The 20,484-nt window shown below is 51.8% G+C and overlaps 1 protein-coding gene across 1 annotated transcript in view; it reads right to left on the reverse strand.

Moving 5' to 3' along the window:
* F8 (coagulation factor VIII) overlaps window positions 1–20,484 on the reverse strand; it is a 906,500-nt gene that overhangs the window by 409,839 nt on the left and 476,177 nt on the right. Inside the window, exon 5 of the mRNA XM_069648978.1 lies at window positions 16,791–16,862. Within this exon, the coding sequence (XP_069505079.1) occupies window positions 16,791–16,862 (72 nt within the window). The remainder of the gene's footprint in view (window positions 1–16,790; window positions 16,863–20,484) is intronic.

Below are 20,484 nucleotides of genomic sequence, written 5' to 3' on the forward strand. Positions count from 1 at the left end.
TCAGGGCAAGATGTCCAGGAATGTCTGGGGGGCTGGTGGAGTGGAGAAATCTCAAGGGAAGATGTCCAGGAATGTCTGGGGGGCTGGTGGAGTGGAAGATGTCCAGGAATGTCTGGTGGGCTGGTGGAGTGGAGAAATCTCAGGGCAAGATGTCCAGGAATGTCTGGGGGGCTGGTGGAGTGGAGAAATCTCAAGGGAAGATGTCCAGGAATGTCTGGGGGGCTGGTGGAGTGGAGAAATCTAAAGGGAAGATGTCCAGGAATGTCTGGGGGGGCTGAGGGAGTGGAAAAATTACAAGATAAGATGTCCAGGAATGTCTGGGGGGGAGGGGAGTGGTGGATTGGAGGAAACTCAAGGGAAGATATCCAGGAATATCTGGGGGGCTGGTGGAGTGCAGAACTCTCAAGGGAATATGTCCAGGAATGTCTGCGGGTGCTGGTGGAGTGGAGAAATCTCAAGGGAAGATGTCCGGGAATGTCTGGGGCGCTGGTGGAGTGGAGAAATCTTAAGGGAAGATGTCCATAAATGTCTGGGGGGGCTGGTGGAGTAGAGAAATCTCAAGGGAAGATGTCCAGGAATGTCTGGGGGTGCTGGGGGAGTGGAGACATATCAAGGGAAGATGTCCAGGAATGTCTGGGGCTGGTGGAGTGGAGAAATCTCAAGGGAAGGTGTCCAGGAATGTCTAGGGGCTGGTGGAGTGGAAGACGTCCAGGAATGTCTGGGGGGCTGATGGAGTGGAGAAATCTCAAGGGAAGATCTCCAGGAATATCTGGGGGGCTGGTGGAGTGGAGAAATGTCAAGGGAAGATCTCCAGGAATATCTGGGGGGCTGGTGGAGTGGAAGATGTCCAGGAATATCTGGGGGGCTGGTGGAGTGGAGAAATCTCAAGGGAAGATGTCCAGGAATGTCTGGGGCTGGTGGGGTGGAGAAATCTCAAGGGAAGGTGTCCAGGAATGTCTAGGGGCTGGTGGAGTGGAAGACGTCCAGGAATGTCTGGGGGGCTGATAGAGTGGAGAAATCTCAAGGGAAGATGTCCCGGAATGTCTAGGGGTGGGCTAGTGGAGTGGAGGAAACTCAAGGTAAGATGTCCAGGAATATCCGGGGGGCTGGTGGAATGGAGAAATATCAAGGGTCGATGTCCAGGAATGTCTGGGGGGGCTGGTGGAGTGGAGAAATCTCAAGGAAAGATGTCCAGGAATGTCTGCGGCTGGTGGAGTGGAGAAATCTCAAGAAAAGATGTCCAGGAATGTCTGGGGGTCTGATGAAGTGGGGAAATATCAAGGCAAGATGTTCAGGAATGTCTGGGGGCTGGTGGAGTGGAGAAATCTCAAGGGAAGATGTCTGGAATGTCTTGGGGCTGATGGAGTGGAGGAATCTCAAGGAAAGATGTCCAGGAATGTCTGGGGGGCTGGTGGAGTGGAGAAATCACAAGGGAAGATGTCCAGGAATGTCTGGGGGGCTGGTGGAGTGAAAGATGTCCAGGAATGTCTGGGGAACTGGTGGAATGGTGAAATCACAAGGGAATATGTCCAGGAATGTCTGGGGGCTGGTGGAGTGGAGAAATCTCAAGGGAAGATGTCCTGGAATGTCTGGGGGGCTGGTGGAGTGGAAGATCTCCAGGAATGTCTGGGGGGCTGGTGGAGTGGAAAAATATCAAGTGAATATGTCCAGGAATATCTGGGGGGCTGGTGGAGTGGAGAAATCTCAAGGGAAGATGTCCAGGAATGTCTGGGGGGCTGGTGGAGTGAAAGATGTCCAGGAATGTCTGGGGAACTGGTGGAATGGTGAAATCTCAAGGGAATATGTCCAGGAATGTCTGGGGGCTGGTGGAGTGGAGAAATCTCAAGGGAAGATGTCCTGGAATGTCTGGGGGGCTGGTGGAGTTGAGAAATCTCAAAGGAAGATGTCCAGGAATGTCTGGGGGGCTGGTGGGGTGGGGAATTCTCAAGGGAAGATGTCCAGGAATGTCAGGGGGGGCTGGTGGAGTGGAGGAAACCCAAGGTAAGATGTCCAGGAATATCTGGGGGGCTGGTGGAGTGGAGAAATCTCAAGGGAAGATGTCCAGGAATGTCTGGGGGTCTGGTGGAGTGGAAGATGTCCAGGAATGTCTGGGGCGCTGGTAGAGTGGAGACATATCAAGGGAAGATGTCCAGGAATGTCTGGGGGCTGGTGGAATGGAGAAATCTCAAGGAAAGATGTCCAGGAATGTCTGGGGGGCTGATGGAGTGGAGAAATCTCAAGGGACGATGTCCAGGAATGTCTGGGGGAGGGGGAGCTGGTGGAGTGGAGGAAACTCAAGGGAAGATGTCCAGGAATGTCTGGGGGCTGGCGGAGTGGAGAAATCTCAAGGGAAGATGTCTGGAATGTCTGGGGGCTGATGGAGTGGAGAAATCTCAAGGGAAGATGTCCAGGAATGTCTTGGGGGAGGAGCTGGTGGAGTGGAGGAAACGCAAGGGAAGATGTCCAGGAATATCTGGGGGGCTGGTGGAGTGGAGAAATCTCAAGGGAAGATGTCCAGGAATATCTGGGGGGCTGGTGGAGTGGAGAAATCTCAAGGGAAGATGTCCAGGAATGTCTGGGGGGCTGGTGGAGTGGAAGATGTCCAGGAATGTCTGGTGGGCTGGTGGAGTGGAGAAATCTCAAGGGAAGATGTCCAGGAATGTCTGGGGGGCTGGTGGAGTGGAAGATGTCCAGGAATGTCTGGTGGGCTGGTGGAGTGGAGAAATCTCAGGGCAAGATGTCCAGGAATGTCTGGGGGGCTGGTGGAGTGGAGAAATCTCAAGGGAAGATGTCCAGGAATGTCTGGGGGGCTGGTGGAGTGGAGAAATCTAAAGGGAAGATGTCCAGGAATGTCTGGGGGGGCTGAGGGAGTGGAGAAATTACAAGATAAGATGTCCAGGAATGTCTGGGGGGGAGGGGAGTGGTGGATTGGAGGAAACTCAAGGGAAGATATCCAGGAATATCTGGGGGGCTGGTGGAGTGCAGAACTCTCAAGGGAATATGTCCAGGAATGTCTGCGGGTGCTGGTGGAGTGGAGAAATCTCAAGGGAAGATGTCCGGGAAGGTCTGGGGCGTTGGTGGAGTGGAGAAATCTTAAGGGAAGATGTCCATAAATGTCTGGGGGGGCTGGTGGAGTAGAGAAATCTCAAGGGAAGATGTCCAGGAATGTCTGGGGGTGCTGGGGGAGTGGAGACATATCAAGGGAAGATGTCCAGGAATGTCTGGGGCTGGTGGAGTGGAGAAATGTCAAGGGAAGATCTCCAGGAATATCTGGGGGGCTGGTGGAGTGGAAGATGTCCAGGAATGTCTGGGGGGCTGGTGGAGTGGAGAAATCTCAAAGGAAGATGTCCAGGAATGTCTGGGGCGCTGGTGGAGTGGAGAAATCTCAAGGGAAGGTGTCCAGGAATGTCTAGGGGCTGGTGGAGTGGAAGACGTCCAGGAATGTCTGGGGGGCTGATGGAGTGGAGAAATCTCAAGGGAAGATGTCCCGGACTGTCTAGGGGTGGGCTAGTGGAGTGGAGGAAACTCAAGGTAAGATGTCCAGGAATATCCGGGGGGCTGGTGGAATGGAGAAATATCAAGGGTCGATGTCCAGGAATGTCTGGGGGGGCTGGTGGAGTGGAGAAATCTCAAGAAAAGATGTCCAGGAATGTCTGGGGGCTGGTGGAGTGGAGAAATCTCAAGGGAAGGTGTACATGAATGTCTGGGGGCTGGTGGAGTGGAAGACGTCCAGGAATGTCTGGGGGGCTGATGGCGTGGAGAAATCTCAAGGGAAGATGTCCAGGAATGTCTGGGGGAGGGAGAGCTGGTGGAGTGGAGGAAACTCAAGGGAAGATGTTCAGGAATGTCTGGGGGCTGGTGGAGTGGATAAATCTCAAGGGAAGATGTCTGGAATGTCTTGGGGCTGATGGAGTGGAGAAATCTCAAGGCAAGATGTCCAGGAATGTCTGGGGGGCTGGTGGAAAGGCAAAATCTCAAGGGAAGATGTCTAGGAATGTCTGGGGCTGGTGGAGTGGAGGAATCTCAAGGGAAGATGTCCAGGAATGTCTGGGGGGGCTGGTGGAGTAGAAGATGTCCAGGAATGTCTGGGGAGCTAGTGGAATGGCGATATCTCAAGGGAAGATGTCCAGGAATGTCTGGGGGGCTGGTGGAGTGGAAAAATATCAAGTGAATATGTCCAGGAATATCTGGGGGGCTGGTGGAGTGGAGAAATCTCAAGGGAAGATGTCCAGGAATGTCTGGGGGGCTGGTGGAGTGAAAGATGTCCATGAATGTCTGGGGAACTGGTGGAATGGTGAAATCTCAAGGGAATATGTCCAGGAATGTCTGGGGGCTGGTGGAGTGGAGAAATCTCAAGGGAAAATGTCCTGGAATGTCTGGGGGGCTGGTGGAGTGGAGAAATCTCAAGGAAAGATGTCCAGGAATATCTGGGGGGCTGGTGGATTGGAGAAACCTCAAGGAAAGATGTCCAGGAATGTCTGGGGGGGCTGGTGGAGTGGAGACATATCAAGGGAAGATGTCCAGGAATGTCTGGGGGGGGGCTGGTGGAGTAGAAGATGTCCAGGAATGTCTGGGGGGCTGGTGGAGTGGAGAAATATCAAGGGAATATGTCCGGGAATATCTGGGGGGCTGGTGGAGTGGAGAAATCTCAAGGGAAGGTGTCCAGGAATGTCTGGGGGCTGGTGGAGTGGAAGACGTCCAGGAATGTCTGGGGGGCTGATGGAGTGGAGAAATCTCAAAGGAAGATGTCCAGGAATGTCTGGGGGGGCTGGTGGAGTGGAGAAATCTCAAGGAAAGATGTCCAGGAATATCTGGGGGGCTGGTGGAGTGGAGAAATCTCAAGGCAAGATGTCCAGGAATGTCTGGGGGGCTGGTGGAAAGGCAAAATCTCAAGGGAAGATGTCCAGGAATGTCTGGGGGGCTGGTGGAGTGGAAAAATATCAAGTGAATATGTCCAGGAATATCTGGGGGGCTGGTGCAGTGGAGAAATCTCAAGGGAAGATGTCCAGGAATGTCTGGGGGGCTGGTGGAGTGAAAGATGTCCAGGAATGTCTGGGGAACTGGTGGAATGGTGAAATCTCAAGGGAATATGTCCAGGAATGTCTGGGGGCTGGTGGAGTGGAGAAATCTCAAGGGAAGATGTCCTGGAATGTCTGGGGGGCTGGTGGAGTTGATAAATCTCAAAGGAAGATGTCCAGGAATGTCTGGGGGGCTGGTGGGGTGGGGAATTCTCAAGGGAAGATGTCCAGGAATGTCAGGGGGGGCTGGTGGAGTGGAGGAAACTCAAGGTAAGATGTCCAGGAATATCTGGGGGGCTGGTGGAGTGGAGAAATCTCAAGGGAAGATGTCCAGGAATGTCTGGGGGTCTGGTGGAGTGGAAGATGTCCAGGAATGTCTGGGGCGCTGGTAGAGTGGAGACATATCAAGGGAAGATGTCCAGGAATGTCTGGGGGCTGGTGGAATGGAGAAATCTCAAGGAAAGATGTCCAGGAATGTCTGGGGGGCTGATGGAGTGGAGAAATCTCAAGGGACGATGTCCAGGAATGTCTGGGGGGGGGGGAGCTAGTGGAGTGGAGGAAACTCAAGGGAAGATGTCCAGGAATGTCTGGGGGCTGGTGGAGTGGAGAAATCTCAAGGGAAGATGTCTGGAATGTCTGGGGGCTGATGGAGTGGAGAAATCTCAAGGGAAGATGTCCAGGAATGTCTGGGGGGAGGAGCTGGTGGAGTGGAGGAAACGCAAGGGAAGATGTCCAGGAATATCTGGGGGGCTGGTGGAGTGGAGAAATCTCAAGGGAAGATGTCCAGGAATATCTGGGGGGCTGGTGGAGTGGAGAAATCTCAAGGGAAGATGTCCAGGAATGTCTGGGGGGCTGGTGGAGTGGAAGATGTCCAGGAATGTCTGGTGGGCTGGTGGAGTGGAAAAATATCAAGTGAATATGTCCAGGAATATCTGGGGGGCTGGTGTTGTGGAGAAATCTCAAGGGAAGATGTCCAGGAATGTCTGGGGGGCTGGTGGAGTGAAAGATGTCCAGGAATGTCTGGGGAACTGGTGGAATGGTGAAATCTCAAGGGAATATGTCCAGGAATGTCTGGGGGCTGGTGGAGTGGAGAAATCTCAAGGGAAGATGTCCTGGAATGTCTGGGGGGCTGGTGGAGTGAAAGATGTCCAGGAATGTCTGGGGAACTGGTGGAATGGTGAAATCTCAAGGGAATATGTCCAGGAATGTCTGGGGGCTGGTGGAGTGGAGAAATCTCAAGGGAAGATGTCCTGGAATGTCTGGGGGGCTGGTGGAGTTGAGAAATCTCAAAGGAAGATGTCCAGGAATGTCTGGGGGGCTGGTGGGGTGGGGAATTCTCAAGGGAAGATGTCCAGGAATGTCAGGGGGGGCTGGTGGAGTGGAGGAAACTCAAGGTAAGATGTCCAGGAATATCTGGGGGGCTGGTGGAGTGGAGAAATCTCAAGGGAAGATGTCCAGGAATGTCTGGGGGTCTGGTGGAGTGGAAGATGTCCAGGAATGTCTGGGGCGCTGGTAGAGTGGAGACATATCAAGGGAAGATGTCCAGGAATGTCTGGGGGCTGGTGGAATGGAGAAATCTCAAGGAAAGATGTCCAGGAATGTCTGGGGGGCTGATGGAGTGGAGAAATCTCAAGGGACGATGTCCAGGAATGTCTGGGGGGGGGGGAGCTGGTGGAGTGGAGGAAACTCAAGGGAAGATGTCCAGGAATGTCTGGGGGCTGGTGGAGTGGAGAAATCTCAAGGGAAGATGTCTGGAATGTCTGGGGGCTGATGGAGTGGAGAAATCTCAATGGAAGATGTCCAGGAATGTCTGGGGGGAGGAGCTGGTTGAGTGGAGGAAACGCAAGGGAAGATGTCCAGGAATATCTAGGGGGCTGGTGGAGTGGAGAAATCTCAAGGGAAGATGTCCAGGAATATCTGGGGGGCTGGTGGAGTGGAGAAATCTCAAGGGAAGATGTCCAGGAATGTCTGGGGGGCTGGTGGAGTGGAAGATGTCCAGGAATGTCTGGTGGGCTGGTGGAGTGGAGAAATCTCAGGGCAAGATGTCCAGGAATGTCTGGGGGGCTGGTGGAGTGGAGAAATCTCAAGGGAAGATGTCCAGGAATGTCTGGGGGGCTGGTGGAGTGGAAGATGTCCAGGAATGTCTGGTGGGCTGGTGGAGTGGAGAAATCTCAGGGCAAGATGTCCAGGAATGTCTGGGGGGCTGGTGGAGTGGAGAAATCTCAAGGGAAGATGTCCAGGAATGTCTGGGGGGCTGGTGGAGTGGAGAAATCTAAAGGGAAGATGTCCAGGAATGTCTGGGGGGGCTGAGGGAGTGGAGAAATTACAAGGGAAGATGTCCGGGAATGTCTGGGGCGCTGGTGGAGTGGAGAAATCTTAAGGGAAGATGTCCATAAATGTCTGGGGGGGCTGGTGGAGTAGAGAAATCTCAAGGGAAGATGTCCAGGAATGTCTGGGGGGCTGGTGGAGTGAAAGATGTCCATGAATGTCTGGGGAACTGGTGGAATGGTGAAATCTCAAGGGAATATGTCCAGGAATGTCTGGGGGGGCTGGTGGAGTGGAGAAATCTCAAAGGAAGATGTCCAGGAATGTCTGGGGCGCTGGTGGAGTGGAGAAATCTCAAGGAAAGATGTCCAGGAATGTCTGCGGCTGGTGGAGTGGAGAAATCTCAAGAAAAGATGTCCAGGAATGTCTGGGGGCTGGTGGAGTGGAGAAATCTCAAGGGAAGATGTCCAGGAATGTCTGGGGGGCTGATGGAGTAGAGAAATCTCAAGGGACGATGTCCAGGAATGTCTGGGGGAGGGAGAGCTGGTGGAGTGGAGGAAACTCAAGGGAAGATGTTCAGGAATGTCTGGGGGCTGGTGGAGTGGAGAAATCTCAAGGGAAGATGTCCAGGAATGTCTGGGGGGCTGGTGGAAAGGCAAAATCTCAAGGGAAGATGTCTAGGAATGTCTGGGGCTGGTGGAGTGGAGGAACCTCAAGGGAAGATGTCCAGGAATGTCTGGGGGGGCTGGTGGAGTAGAAGATGTCCAGGAATGTCTGGGGAGCTAGTGGAATGGCGATATCTCAAGGGAAGATGTCCAGGAATGTCTGGGGGGCTGGTGGAGTGAAAGATGTCCATGAATGTCTGGGGAACTGGTGGAATGGTGAAATCTCAAGGGAATATGTCCAGGAATGTCTGGGGGGCTGGTGGAGTGGAGGAAACTCAAGGTAAGATGTCCAGGAATATCTGGGGGGCTGGTGGAGTGGAGAAATCTCAAGGGAAGATGTCCAGGAATGTCTGGGGGTCTGGTGGAGTGGAAGATGTCCAGGAATGTCTGGGGCGCTGGTAGAGTGGAGACATATCAAGGGAAGATGTCCAGGAATGTCTGGGGGCTGGTGGAATGGAGAAATCTCAAGGAAAGATGTCCAGGAATGTCTGGGGGGCTGATGGAGTGGAGAAATCTCAAGGGACGATGTCCAGGAATGTCTGGGGGGGGGGGAGCTGGTGGAGTGGAGGAAACTCAAGGGAAGATGTCCAGGAATGTCTGGGGGCTGGTGGAGTGGAGAAATCTCAAGGGAAGATGTCTGGAATGTCTGGGGGCTGATGGAGTGGAGAAATCTCAATGGAAGATGTCCAGGAATGTCTGGGGGGAGGAGCTGGTTGAGTGGAGGAAACGCAAGGGAAGATGTCCAGGAATATCTAGGGGGCTGGTGGAGTGGAGAAATCTCAAGGGAAGATGTCCAGGAATATCTGGGGGGCTGGTGGAGTGGAGAAATCTCAAGGGAAGATGTCCAGGAATGTCTGGGGGGCTGGTGGAGTGGAAGATGTCCAGGAATGTCTGGTGGGCTGGTGGAGTGGAGAAATCTCAGGGCAAGATGTCCAGGAATGTCTGGGGGGCTGGTGGAGTGGAGAAATCTCAAGGGAAGATGTCCAGGAATGTCTGGGGGGCTGGTGGAGTGGAAGATGTCCAGGAATGTCTGGTGGGCTGGTGGAGTGGAGAAATCTCAGGGCAAGATGTCCAGGAATGTCTGGGGGGCTGGTGGAGTGGAGAAATCTCAAGGGAAGATGTCCAGGAATGTCTGGGGGGCTGGTGGAGTGGAGAAATCTAAAGGGAAGATGTCCAGGAATGTCTGGGGGGGCTGAGGGAGTGGAGAAATTACAAGGGAAGATGTCCGGGAATGTCTGGGGCGCTGGTGGAGTGGAGAAATCTTAAGGGAAGATGTCCATAAATGTCTGGGGGGGCTGGTGGAGTAGAGAAATCTCAAGGGAAGATGTCCAGGAATGTCTGGGGGGCTGGTGGAGTGAAAGATGTCCATGAATGTCTGGGGAACTGGTGGAATGGTGAAATCTCAAGGGAATATGTCCAGGAATGTCTGGGGGGGCTGGTGGAGTGGAGAAATCTCAAAGGAAGATGTCCAGGAATGTCTGGGGCGCTGGTGGAGTGGAGAAATCTCAAGGAAAGATGTCCAGGAATGTCTGCGGCTGGTGGAGTGGAGAAATCTCAAGAAAAGATGTCCAGGAATGTCTGGGGGCTGGTGGAGTGGAGAAATCTCAAGGGAAGATGTCCAGGAATGTCTGGGGGGCTGATGGAGTAGAGAAATCTCAAGGGACGATGTCCAGGAATGTCTGGGGGAGGGAGAGCTGGTGGAGTGGAGGAAACTCAAGGGAAGATGTTCAGGAATGTCTGGGGGCTGGTGGAGTGGAGAAATCTCAAGGGAAGATGTCCAGGAATGTCTGGGGGGCTGGTGGAAAGGCAAAATCTCAAGGGAAGATGTCTAGGAATGTCTGGGGCTGGTGGAGTGGAGGAACCTCAAGGGAAGATGTCCAGGAATGTCTGGGGGGGCTGGTGGAGTAGAAGATGTCCAGGAATGTCTGGGGAGCTAGTGGAATGGCGATATCTCAAGGGAAGATGTCCAGGAATGTCTGGGGGGCTGGTGGAGTGAAAGATGTCCATGAATGTCTGGGGAACTGGTGGAATGGTGAAATCTCAAGGGAATATGTCCAGGAATGTCTGGGGGCTGGTGGAGTGGAGAAATCTCAAGGGAAAATGTCCTGGAATGTCTGGGGGGCTGGTGGAGTGGAGAAATCTCAAGGAAAGATGTCCAGGAATATCTGGGGGGCTGGTGGATTGGAGAAATCTCAAGGAAAGATGTCCAGGAATGTCTGGGGGGGCTGGTGGAGTGGAGACATATCAAGGGAAGATGTCCAGGAATGTCTGGGGGGGGCTGGTGGAGTAGAAGATGTCCAGGAATGTCTGGGGGGCTGGTGGAGTGGAGAAATATCAAGGGAAGATGTCCAGGAATGTCTGGGGGCTGGTGGAGTGGAGAAATCTCAAGGGAAGGTGTCCAGGAATGTCTGGGGGCTGGTGGAGTGGAAGACGTCCAGGAATGTTTGGGGGGCTGATGGAGTGGAGAAATCTCAAAGGAAGATGTCCAGGAATGTCTGGGGGGGCTGGTGGAGTGGAGAAATCTCAAGGAAAGATGTCCAGGAATATCTGGGGGGCTGGTGGAGTGGAGAAATCTCAAGGCAAGATGTCCAGGAATGTCTGGGGGGCTGGTGGAAAGGCAAAATCTCAAGGGAAGATGTCCAGGAATGTCTGGGGCTGGTGGAGTGGAGGAATCTCAAGGGAAGATGTCCAGGAATGTCTGGGGGGGCTGGTGGAGTAGAAGATGTCCAGGAATGTCTGGGGAGCTAGTGGAATGGCGATATCTCAAGGGAAGATGTCCAGGAATGTCTGGGGGGCTGGTGGAGTGGAAGATGTCCAGGAATGTCTGGGGGGCTGGTGGAGTGGAAAAATATCAAGTGAATATGTCCAGGAATATCTGGGGGGCTGGTGGAGTGGAGAAATCTCAAGGGAAGATATCCAGGAATGTCTGGGGGGCTGGTGGAATGGTGAAATCTCAGGGGAATATGTCCAGGAATGTCTGGGGGCTGGTGGAGTGGAGAAATCTCAAGGGAAGATGTCCTGGAATGTCTGGGGGGCTGGTGGAGTGGAGAAATCTCAAAGGAAGATGTCCAGCAATGTCTGGGGGGCTGGTGGGTTGGGGAATTCTCAAGGGAAGATGTCCAGGAATATCTGGGGGGCTGGTGGAGTGGAGAAATCTCAAGGGAAGATGTCCTGGAATGTCTGGGGGTCTGGTGGAGTGGAAGATGTCCAGGAATGTCTGGGGCGCTGGTGGAGTGGAGACATATCAAGGGAAGATGTCCAGGAATGTCTGGGGGCTGGTGGAGTGGAGAAATCTCAAGGGACGATGTCCAGGAATGTCTGGGGGAGGGGGAGCTGGTGGAGTGGAGGAAACTCAAGGGAAGATGTCCAGGAATGTCTGGAGGCTGGTGGAGTGGAGAAATCTCAAGGGAAGATGTCTGGAATGTCTGGGGGCTGATGGAGTGGAGAAATCTCAAGGGAAGATGTCCAGGAATGTCTGGGGGGAGGAGCTGGTGGAGTGGAGGAAACGCAAGGAAAGATGTCCAGGAATATCTGGGGGGCTGATGGAGTGGAGAAATCTCAAGGGAAGATGTCCAGGAATATCTGGGGGGCTGGTGGAGTGGAGAAATCTCAAGGGAAGATGTCCAGGAATGTCTGGGGGGCTGGTGGAGTGGAAGATGTCCAGGAATGTCTGGTGGGCTGGTGGAGTGGAGACATCTCAGGGCAAGATGTCCAGGGATGTCTGGGGGGCTGGTGGAGTGGAGAAATCTAAAGGGAAGATGTCCAGGAATGTCTGGGGGGGGCTGAGGGAGTGGAGAAATTACAAGATAAGATGTCCAGGAATGTCTGGGGGGGAGGGGAGTGGTGGATTGGAGGAAACTCAAGGGAAGATATCCAGGAATATCTGGGGAGCTGGTGGAGTGCAGAACTCTCAAGGGAATATGTCCAGGAATGTCTGCGGGTGCTGGGGGAGTGGAGAAATCTCAAGGGAAGATGTCCAGGAATATCTGGGGGGATGGTGGAGTGGAAGATGTCCAGGAATGTCTGGGGGGCTGGTGGAGTGGAGAAATCTCAAGGGAAGATGTCCAGGAATGTCTGGGGGGGCTGGTGGAGTGGAGGAAACTGAAGGGAAGATGTCCAAGAATATCTGGGGGGCTGGTGGAATGGCGAAATCTCAAGGGAAGATGTCCAGGAATGTCTGGGGTTGGTGGAGTGGAGAAATCGTAAGGGAAGATGTCCAGGAATGTCTGGGGGGCTGGTGGAGTGGAAGATGTCCAGGAATGTCTGGGGGGCTGGTGGAACGGCAAAATCTAAAGGGAAGATGTCCAGGAATGTCTGGGGGCTGGTGGAGTGGAGAAATCTCAAGGGAAGGTGTCCAGGAATGTCTGGGGGGGCTGGTGGAGTGGAGAAATCTCAAGGAAAGATGTCCAGGAATATCTGGGGGGCTGGTGGAGTGGAGAAATCTCAAGGAAAGATGTCCAGGAATGTCTGGGGGGGCTGGTGGCGTGGAGACATATCAAGGGAAGATGTCCAGGAATGTCTGGGGCTGGTGGAGTGGAGAATTCTCAAGGAAAGATGTCCAGGAATGTCTGGGGGGCTGGTGGAGTGGGGAAATCTCAAGGCAAGATATCCAGGAATATCTGGGGGGCTGGTGGAGTGGAAGATGTCCAGGAATGTCTGGGGGGCTGGTGGAAAGGCAAAATCTCAAGGGATGATGTCCAGGAATGTCTGGGGGAGGGGGAGCTGGTGGAGTGGAGGAAACTCAAGGGAGGATGTCCAGGAATATCTGGGGGGCTGGTGGAGTGGAGAAATCTCAAGGTAAGATGTCCAGGAATGTCTGGGGGGGGGAGCTGGTGGAGTGGAGGAAACGCAAGGGAAGATGTCCAGGAATATCTGGGGGGCTGGTGGAGTGGAGAAATCTCAAGGTAAGATGTCCAGGAATGTCTGGGGGGGCTGGTGGAGTGGGGAAATCTCAAGGAAAGATATCCAGGAATATCTGGGGGACTGGTGGAGTGGAAGATGTCCAGGAATGTCTGGGGGGCTGGTGGAAAGGCAAAATCTCAAGGGAAGATGTCCAGGAATGTCTGGGGCTGGTGGAGTGGAGGAATCTCAAGGGAAGATGTCCAGGAATGTCTGGGGGGGGCTGGTGGAGTAGAAGATGTTCAGGAATGTCTGGGGGGGGGCTGGTGGAGTAGAAGATGTCCAGGAATGTCTGGGGGCTGGTGGAGTGGAAGACGTCCAGGAATGTCTGGGGGGCTGATGGAGTGGAGAAATCTCAAGGGAAGATGTCCAGGAATGTCTGGGGGGGCTGGTGGAGTGGAGAAATCTCAAGGAAAGATGTCCAGGAATATCTGGGGGGCTGGTGGAGTGGAGACATCTCAAGGAAAGATGTCCAGGAATGTCTGGGGGGGCTGGTGGAGTGGAGACATATCAAGGGAAGATGTCCAGGAATGTCTGGGGGGGGCTGGCGGAGTAGAAGATGTCCAGGAATGTCTGGGGGGGCTGGTGGAATGGCGAAATCCCAAGGGAAGATGTCCAGGAATGTCTGGGGGCTGGTGGAGTGGAGAAATCTCAAGGGAAGGTGTCCAGGAATGTCTGGGGGGCTGGTGGAGTGGAGACATCTCAAGGAAAGATGTCCAGGAATGTCTGGGGGGGCTGGTGGAGTGGAGACATATCAAGGGAAGCTGGTGGAGTGGAGGAAACTCAAGGGAAGATGTCCAGGAATGTCTGGGAGCTGGTGGAGTGGAGAAATCTCAAGGGAAGATGTCCAGGAATGTCTGGGGGCTGATGGAGTGGAGTAATCTCAAGGCAAGATGTCCAGGAATGTCTGGGGGGCTGGTGGAGTGGAAGATGTCCAGGAATGTCTGGGGAGCTGGTGGAACGGCAAAATCACAAGGGAAGATGTCCAGGAATGTCTGGGGGGCTGATGGAGTGGAGAAATCTCAAGGGAAGATGTCCAGGAATGTCTGGCGTTGGGCTGGTGGAGTGGAGGAAACTCAAGGTAAGATGTCCAGGAATATCTGGGGGGCTGGTGGAGTGGAGAAATCTCAAGGGACGATGTCCAGGAATGTCTGGGGGGGCTGGTGGAGTTGAGAAATCTCAAGGAAAGATGTCCAGGAATATCTGGGGGGCTGGTGGAGTGGAGAAATCTCAAGGGAAGATGTCCAGGAATGTCTGTGGGGGCTGGTGGAGTGGAGGAAACTGAAGGGAAGATGTCCAAGAATATCTGGGGGGCTGGTGGAGTGGAAGATGTCCAGGAATGTCTGGGGCGCTGGTGGAGTGGAGACATATCATGGGAAGATGTCCAGGAATGTCTGGGGGCTGGTGGAATGGAGAAATCTCAAGGAAAGATGTCCAGGAATGTCTGGGGGGCTGATGGAGTGGAGAAATCTCAAGGCAAGATATCCAGGAATATCTGGGGGGGCTGGTGGAGTGGGGAAATCTCAAGGGAAGATGTCCAGGAATGTCTGGGGGGAGGAGCTGGTGGAGTGGAGGAAACGCAGGGGAAGATGTCCAGGAATATCTGGGGGGCTGGTAGAGTGGAGAAATCTCAAGGGAAGATGTCCAGGAATGTCTGGGGGGGCTGGTGGAGTGGGGAAATCTCAAGGCAAGATATCCAGGAATATCTGGGGGGCTGGTGGAGTGGAAGATGTCCAGGAATGTCTGGGGGGCTGGTGGAAAGGCAAGATCTCAAGGGAAGATGTCCAGGAATGTCTGGGGCTGGTGGAGTGGAGGAATCTCAAGGGACAATGTCCAGGAATGTCTGGGGGAGGGGGAGCTGGTGGAGTGGAGGAAACTCAAGGGAAGATGACCAGGAATGTCTGGGGGCTGATGGAGTGGAGAAATCTCAAGGGAAGATGTGCAGGAATGTCTGGGGGGAGGAGCTAGTGGAGTGGAGGAAACGCAAGGGAAGATGTCCAGGAATATCTGCGGGGCTGGTGGAGTGGAGAAATCTCAAGGGAAGATGTCCAGGAATGTCTGGGGGGCTGGTGGAGTGGGGAAATCTCAAGGCAAGATGGCCAGGAATATCTGGGGGGCTGGTGGAGTAGAAGATGTCCAGGAATATCGGGGGGGCTGGTGGAGTGGAGAAATAATAAGGGAATACGTCCAGGAATGTCTGGGGGGCTGGTGGAGTGGAGAAATCTCAAGGGAAGGTGTCCAGGAATGTCTGGGGGCTGGTGGAGTGGAAGACGTCCAGGAATGTCTGGGGAGCTGATGGAGTGGAGAAATCTCAAGGGAAGATGTCTAGGAATGTCGGGGGGAGTGGGGGCTGGTGGAGTGGAGGAAACTCAAGGTAAAATGTCCAGGAATATCTGGGGGGCTGGTGGAGTGGAGAAATCTCAAGTGAAGATGTCCTGGAATGTCTGGGGGGCTGGTGGAGTGGAGAAATCTCAAGGAAAGATGTCCAGGAATGTCTGGGGGGAGGGGGGCTGGTGGAGTGGAGGAAACTCAACGTAAGATGTCCATGAATGTCTGGGGGCTGGTGGAGTGGAGGAAACTCAAGGTAAGATGTCCATGAATGTCTGGGGGCTGGTGGAGTGGAAGACGTCCAGGAATGTCTGGGGTGCTGGTGGAGTGGAGGAAACTCAAGGTAAGATGTCCATGAATGTCTGGGGGGCTGGTGGAGTGGAGGAAACTCAAGGTAAGATGTCCATGAATGTCTGGGGGCTGGTGGAGTGGGGAAATCTCAAGGGAAGATGTCCGTCCTTAACCTGGAAAGGGGAGCTTGCAAGTCGGGTTTAAATGTACATTAGCGATAGGGGGTGGGGGGGGCTAGAGTGGAGGTGGGATGGCAACTGGGAAGTGAAAGAGGAAGTGTGCAGGCGGTGAGGGGTTACTAGTGAGATCTGTTGAGGTGAGGTTGGGGGGAGAGGAAGTTGTGGTTGAGGGACTTTCCTCAGTCATGTAGGTCTACGTTGAAAGGTGCCACTTGGGTGTGATCAGAGAGGGTAAAGCCCTGTTCAAGGCATTGGGCAAAGGAGATGTTTAGGAGTGAGATGTCTTCAATTAGCAAAATGAAAGCAAGTTGAGTGGATTAGTGGCAAGTACATACAGAGACAACTTGGAGCGTAGTAAAGTAGAAGATTGTAGTGTTGTGCTGTAAAGATGGGGAAGAACTTTGAAGGGCACAAGAGAGTAGATGGGCAGGGCTTACGGCTCATGCCCGGCAACCACTTTGGGCTACTCTAGGGGAGTGGAGAAGGTAGCATACCCAATGTGCGGTGCAGCAAGCGTGCCACAAAGACTGTTGTGTGACTTGGGGCAGTAGTCCTCCATAGACAGTCTAGAGTGCTGAAAGATGTGGGGGCAAGGTGGAGATTTGCTCTGTGTTGGGGCAAGAGAAACGTTTATTATTGATCTGTAGGATTGGAGGATAGTTTTTGACATTGTTCTGAAGCTCCTTAGGTGGGTCTTCGCTCGGAGCTGGCACTGGCACTGGCTTCTGTGGTGGAGGCATCTCTGAGAGTTGTGTTTGTAGACAGATTAGTGGGCCGTTTGGTAACCAAGGCTCAAAAGGTGGGGGTAGTGCAGTTTTTGGGCGGTATACCAGCTTAACATGAACTTAGACTTTTAGTTGGGCAGTGTGCTTTGCAATGAGTGGGCTGAGAAGAAATTCATGACAGTCTCACTCCAGTATGGATGGTTTGATGTTCTAAGTGCAGGCCACTTCCCTAAAGAACAAGAGAGCAACGTAAACTTACCACAGCAGTATTATGAGCGCAAAGCATACTAGCTCCCTGTTCCTATTACTATAAGGTCTGAGTATTGAAAGAGTATTAAAGGTTCCTGCAAGCTTGGTGCGTGCTGCCACCACGTTCCTGGCCCTTTGATGTCTGGATATACAGCATGGGAGATGTCCTACCTTCATCGAAGACAGCGACGAGAAGCACCAACTGCTGCACGCTGGCTGGGGAGTGCTCAGCAGTCAGGGTCCCTGGGGAGAAAGAAACAAGGCGATAAATGAACCCCTGGATGAATGCATACCTCAATGAGGTTACTCAGCGTATACGGTCCTCTCCCACATACTGTACAGAGAAGTCATTACTGCTGTTCCTGGTAGGACTCAGCAGAGAATCTTTTTTATTTATTTATTTATTTATTTAACATTTATAAAGCGCTCACACAGCCTGCAGGCATCGAGGCGCTGTTACAGGAATTGTTTGTTTTTCTTAGTTGCAATAGTGGGTTTTTTTTAGTTACGTATTTGTAACGCGCTTAAACACCCAGAGGTTTCTAAGCGGGGACCCGGGGATCGAACCTGTTGTTGCTTCGTGTCGTCTTGCTTCCAAGACGCGCACGCTGCCGCTGAGCTATCCTCCCGGGAATCTTAAGTGGAGAGCAAGTTTCCCTCAAGCAGAGGTGGACACCCAGTGTGCAGTGGCCCTCTATGCAGAGGCCATATCCGACTGGTCCCCAGTGTCAGGGAAGACCAGTGCATGCTCTTATGCTTACTTGCTTTCTGCAGTGTCCTAGAGTGTGGCCTATGCCTCGTAGGCCTGTGAGAGCAGTGTACATGATCAACACAGCAACAGTTGACAAACTAGCACCCCGTGTGAAACACTAGAAAGCAGCACATACCACTGCGGCAACTCCCACCCCAACATTACAAAATCATTGCAATGTTGAAAAAAGCTGGTTTTGTGATCTTGTAATTGCAGTACTTAAAAGTACTAAGGCACAGCAAAGATTTTACAAAAGAATTCCCTTTCACTATCTCATGTAAATGGTCATTAGGTACATAAAGAAAATTCTCATATATGTTGCTCCCGCAAAAGCCTGAATGGCTTTCACTTAATCTATCTTTTCAATCATTGTGCTCTAAGCTGAAGTTATATTTAGAGCCAGTGGCCTCTCTTCAGCCATTAAAGACCATAAATAGGTTTTGATCACTTTTAATTTGTTGAACGCCTCTCAACATTCATCAACATCCTCATGGTGATCCACACATTTGGAAACACAAATATTTCTTTGTATGTTGAATGGGCTGCAACAAAGAAGACAACATTCACAAGCCATCATGTTGGCTTTGCCATTACTGCACTAAAGTTGAGTAAACCATGAGAGCGCCTTTTTTTGAAGAGCATGCAGTGTGTACAGGTTCTAGTGACTCCAAATTTTGAAAGATAAGGCGGAGTCAAACTTAAGGATTTGACCAGGATCACATACTTTATTCAATGAGTGAAGGATTTGATCCCAGTCTCCAATGTTGGTACTTGATCACACATCTTACTAAATTAATATGTTCTTCTTAATTAAAAAAAAAAGACTTGAAAAGTACATAAATCACAAACTTGTGAGCTTGAAAGGTAGTCTCCATGCCCAGCCTGGCAAAAGTTAATCCTGTTTCCTTACAAGGGACATGCACCCCAGGCAGCCACCCACTTCACCACCCTAAAACACCTCTCTGCCTGGTCCCACATATGTTGACATATAACAAAGAGATCACTTTCAGTACTTGATGCTAATCCTCCCTTGTAGCCACCCCAACCAAGCTCTGATTTGGGTAGGTTGGTCCACACAGGCAAAAGGGAGACAAGCACTGGAGAGCTGAATCACTGCTATTTGTTGGACCACCTAAAAGACAGTCAAATCTGAACCAGAATAGTGTCTCTCCGGTGTGGAAACAGGTCCATGCAACTGTAGTGTATTGCTTAACCGGTGTGGAACTATGGGCAGCTTGATTCCAGCGGGCACTGCAGGCATTTAGTCGCAGTGCTTTAAACGAAGGAAGCACTGGGGCATTCAGCATGGGATCTTACCAAGACCAGAGTGGAAACAGAGAGTGGGAGGAAGTGTGTTGCAAGCGAAGCAGAAGACAGACAAGAGAAAGTTAAGACATGCTCTAGCACACAGGGAAGACACAGACACACTGGAACTGCTGGCGAGAGAGTACTATCTGAGGGGACCGCAGCACATAGCAAAACAATGGTATGGTAGCATTGAAGAGAATGCACCAAGGGGACACTATTCAGAGACACACCAAAAAGAAAGGAAATAAAAAGAGGCTGGCTGCACACAAACACAAGGAGCAGAATCTGAAAGTTGACATTTTTACTGTAAATCTAAGAAAAATATCTATGATTGCTTCCTGGCCAGAAAGTGCTTCCCTTGGACTTCCTGTCCCTTTCCGTCATTCCAGACGCCATCTTGGACTGGTGTTTGCTTCATATGATTATCGTGGCATTCCAACTTTGCAACTTATTCCCTTACCATGTTTCAACTACTCATACAACCGCCACACTCTACCCATTCCCCAAATGTCCCTGTACCAGTACCCTGCGTTTAGTTTGGTGAGGCATTTTTTGTGGAGGTAGCAAATGAATGCAGGGGTATTTACCAACAAAGCTGTTTCTCCTGAACACTCTTCTTGCCCATAACCTTGCAATTAAATTCTGGAGTCCTGAATGTTCTACACAACAAAATCTAGGTTGGCATTCACTATTATGAGTGTTATGTTATGTTAATGTGACTTGTACTGCAAACTGCTGCCTTTTCTTATGGCCTCCATGCACTCTCGCGGGTCTGAAAAGGAAACGGGTTGGGATAGTAGATTAGTAGGATTGAGAGGGGAAAGTGGAAGAGAGTTTTGATGTGCTGTCGGTAGCTTCAGTTTGGAAAAAACGGTCACTGTGTGCTGGTATGATGTTGGTAGATTTCCTTTTGTGTGATGTTTGTGTGGATGGTTGTATGCAGGTGTTTCATCTGCATGTTGGGTGTGGTGGCGAGTTGGTAGAGTGCTTGTGGTTTGGGTGTTTTCTGTTGAAGGTCTGTGTCATGTTGCTTCTGTGTTGGTTGTGGGTATGTTGAGTGTTAGAGATTTTTTGTTGGGGTTAGTCAGGGGTTGTCTATGTTGTTTTTACAATGGATTAGCCCTTTGGCTTAGACTTATTTCTACTGGATTTGGGGTGGATTTTCTTTGAGTGTTGCCATCCCATAAGGTTCTCTTGTGTTGCGGTGGCAGGGTCTGTTGCTTTGATGTTTTCTTCAGTTTGTTGCATTAAAGAGCCATGTTTTTACCAGTTTCCTGAATTTCAGGTGATCTTCTGTCATTCATATTTCCTTTGGGAGCGAGTTACAGAGTTCCACCACTATGCATGTTTTGAGTGTTGTTTTCGTTTGAGGCCAATGTCATTGCAGAATTTTAGAGTTGGCGTTGGTTGTAGATGGAGATTTTCTCCTGTATAAATTCCATCCCTTGGCTGTGAATCGCTCTGTGTCTTATGCAGAGAGGTTTGAAGAAGATGTGTTTTTTGACTGTAGCCAATGTAGCGTTCCTAGCGTTTATGTAATGTGTTTCTCTTCTACTATGTCTAAGATGTATTCTAGCTGCTGCGTTCTGTATTAATTGTAGCTTCTTCATGCGCTATTTTTGACATGACGAGAGAGATGACGGTGTGTGTTCTGTGTGTGAAGGAGAAGAAGGGAAATATCTTCTTGATCGTGTGTAGGTGGAGGAAGCGTTCCTTAATTGCTGCATTGACTCGTGCTTCTAGTGTTAGTTCATTGTGCATTAGGATTCTGCGATTTTTGACCACTTTGGATGGTTCTGGCGGGTT

The sequence above is a fragment of the Ambystoma mexicanum genome, chromosome 2q, assembly GCF_040938575.1.
Source record: "Ambystoma mexicanum isolate Mex_15411 chromosome 2q, UKY_AmexF1_1, whole genome shotgun sequence".
Classification (NCBI taxonomy): Eukaryota; Metazoa; Chordata; class Amphibia; order Caudata; family Ambystomatidae; genus Ambystoma; species Ambystoma mexicanum.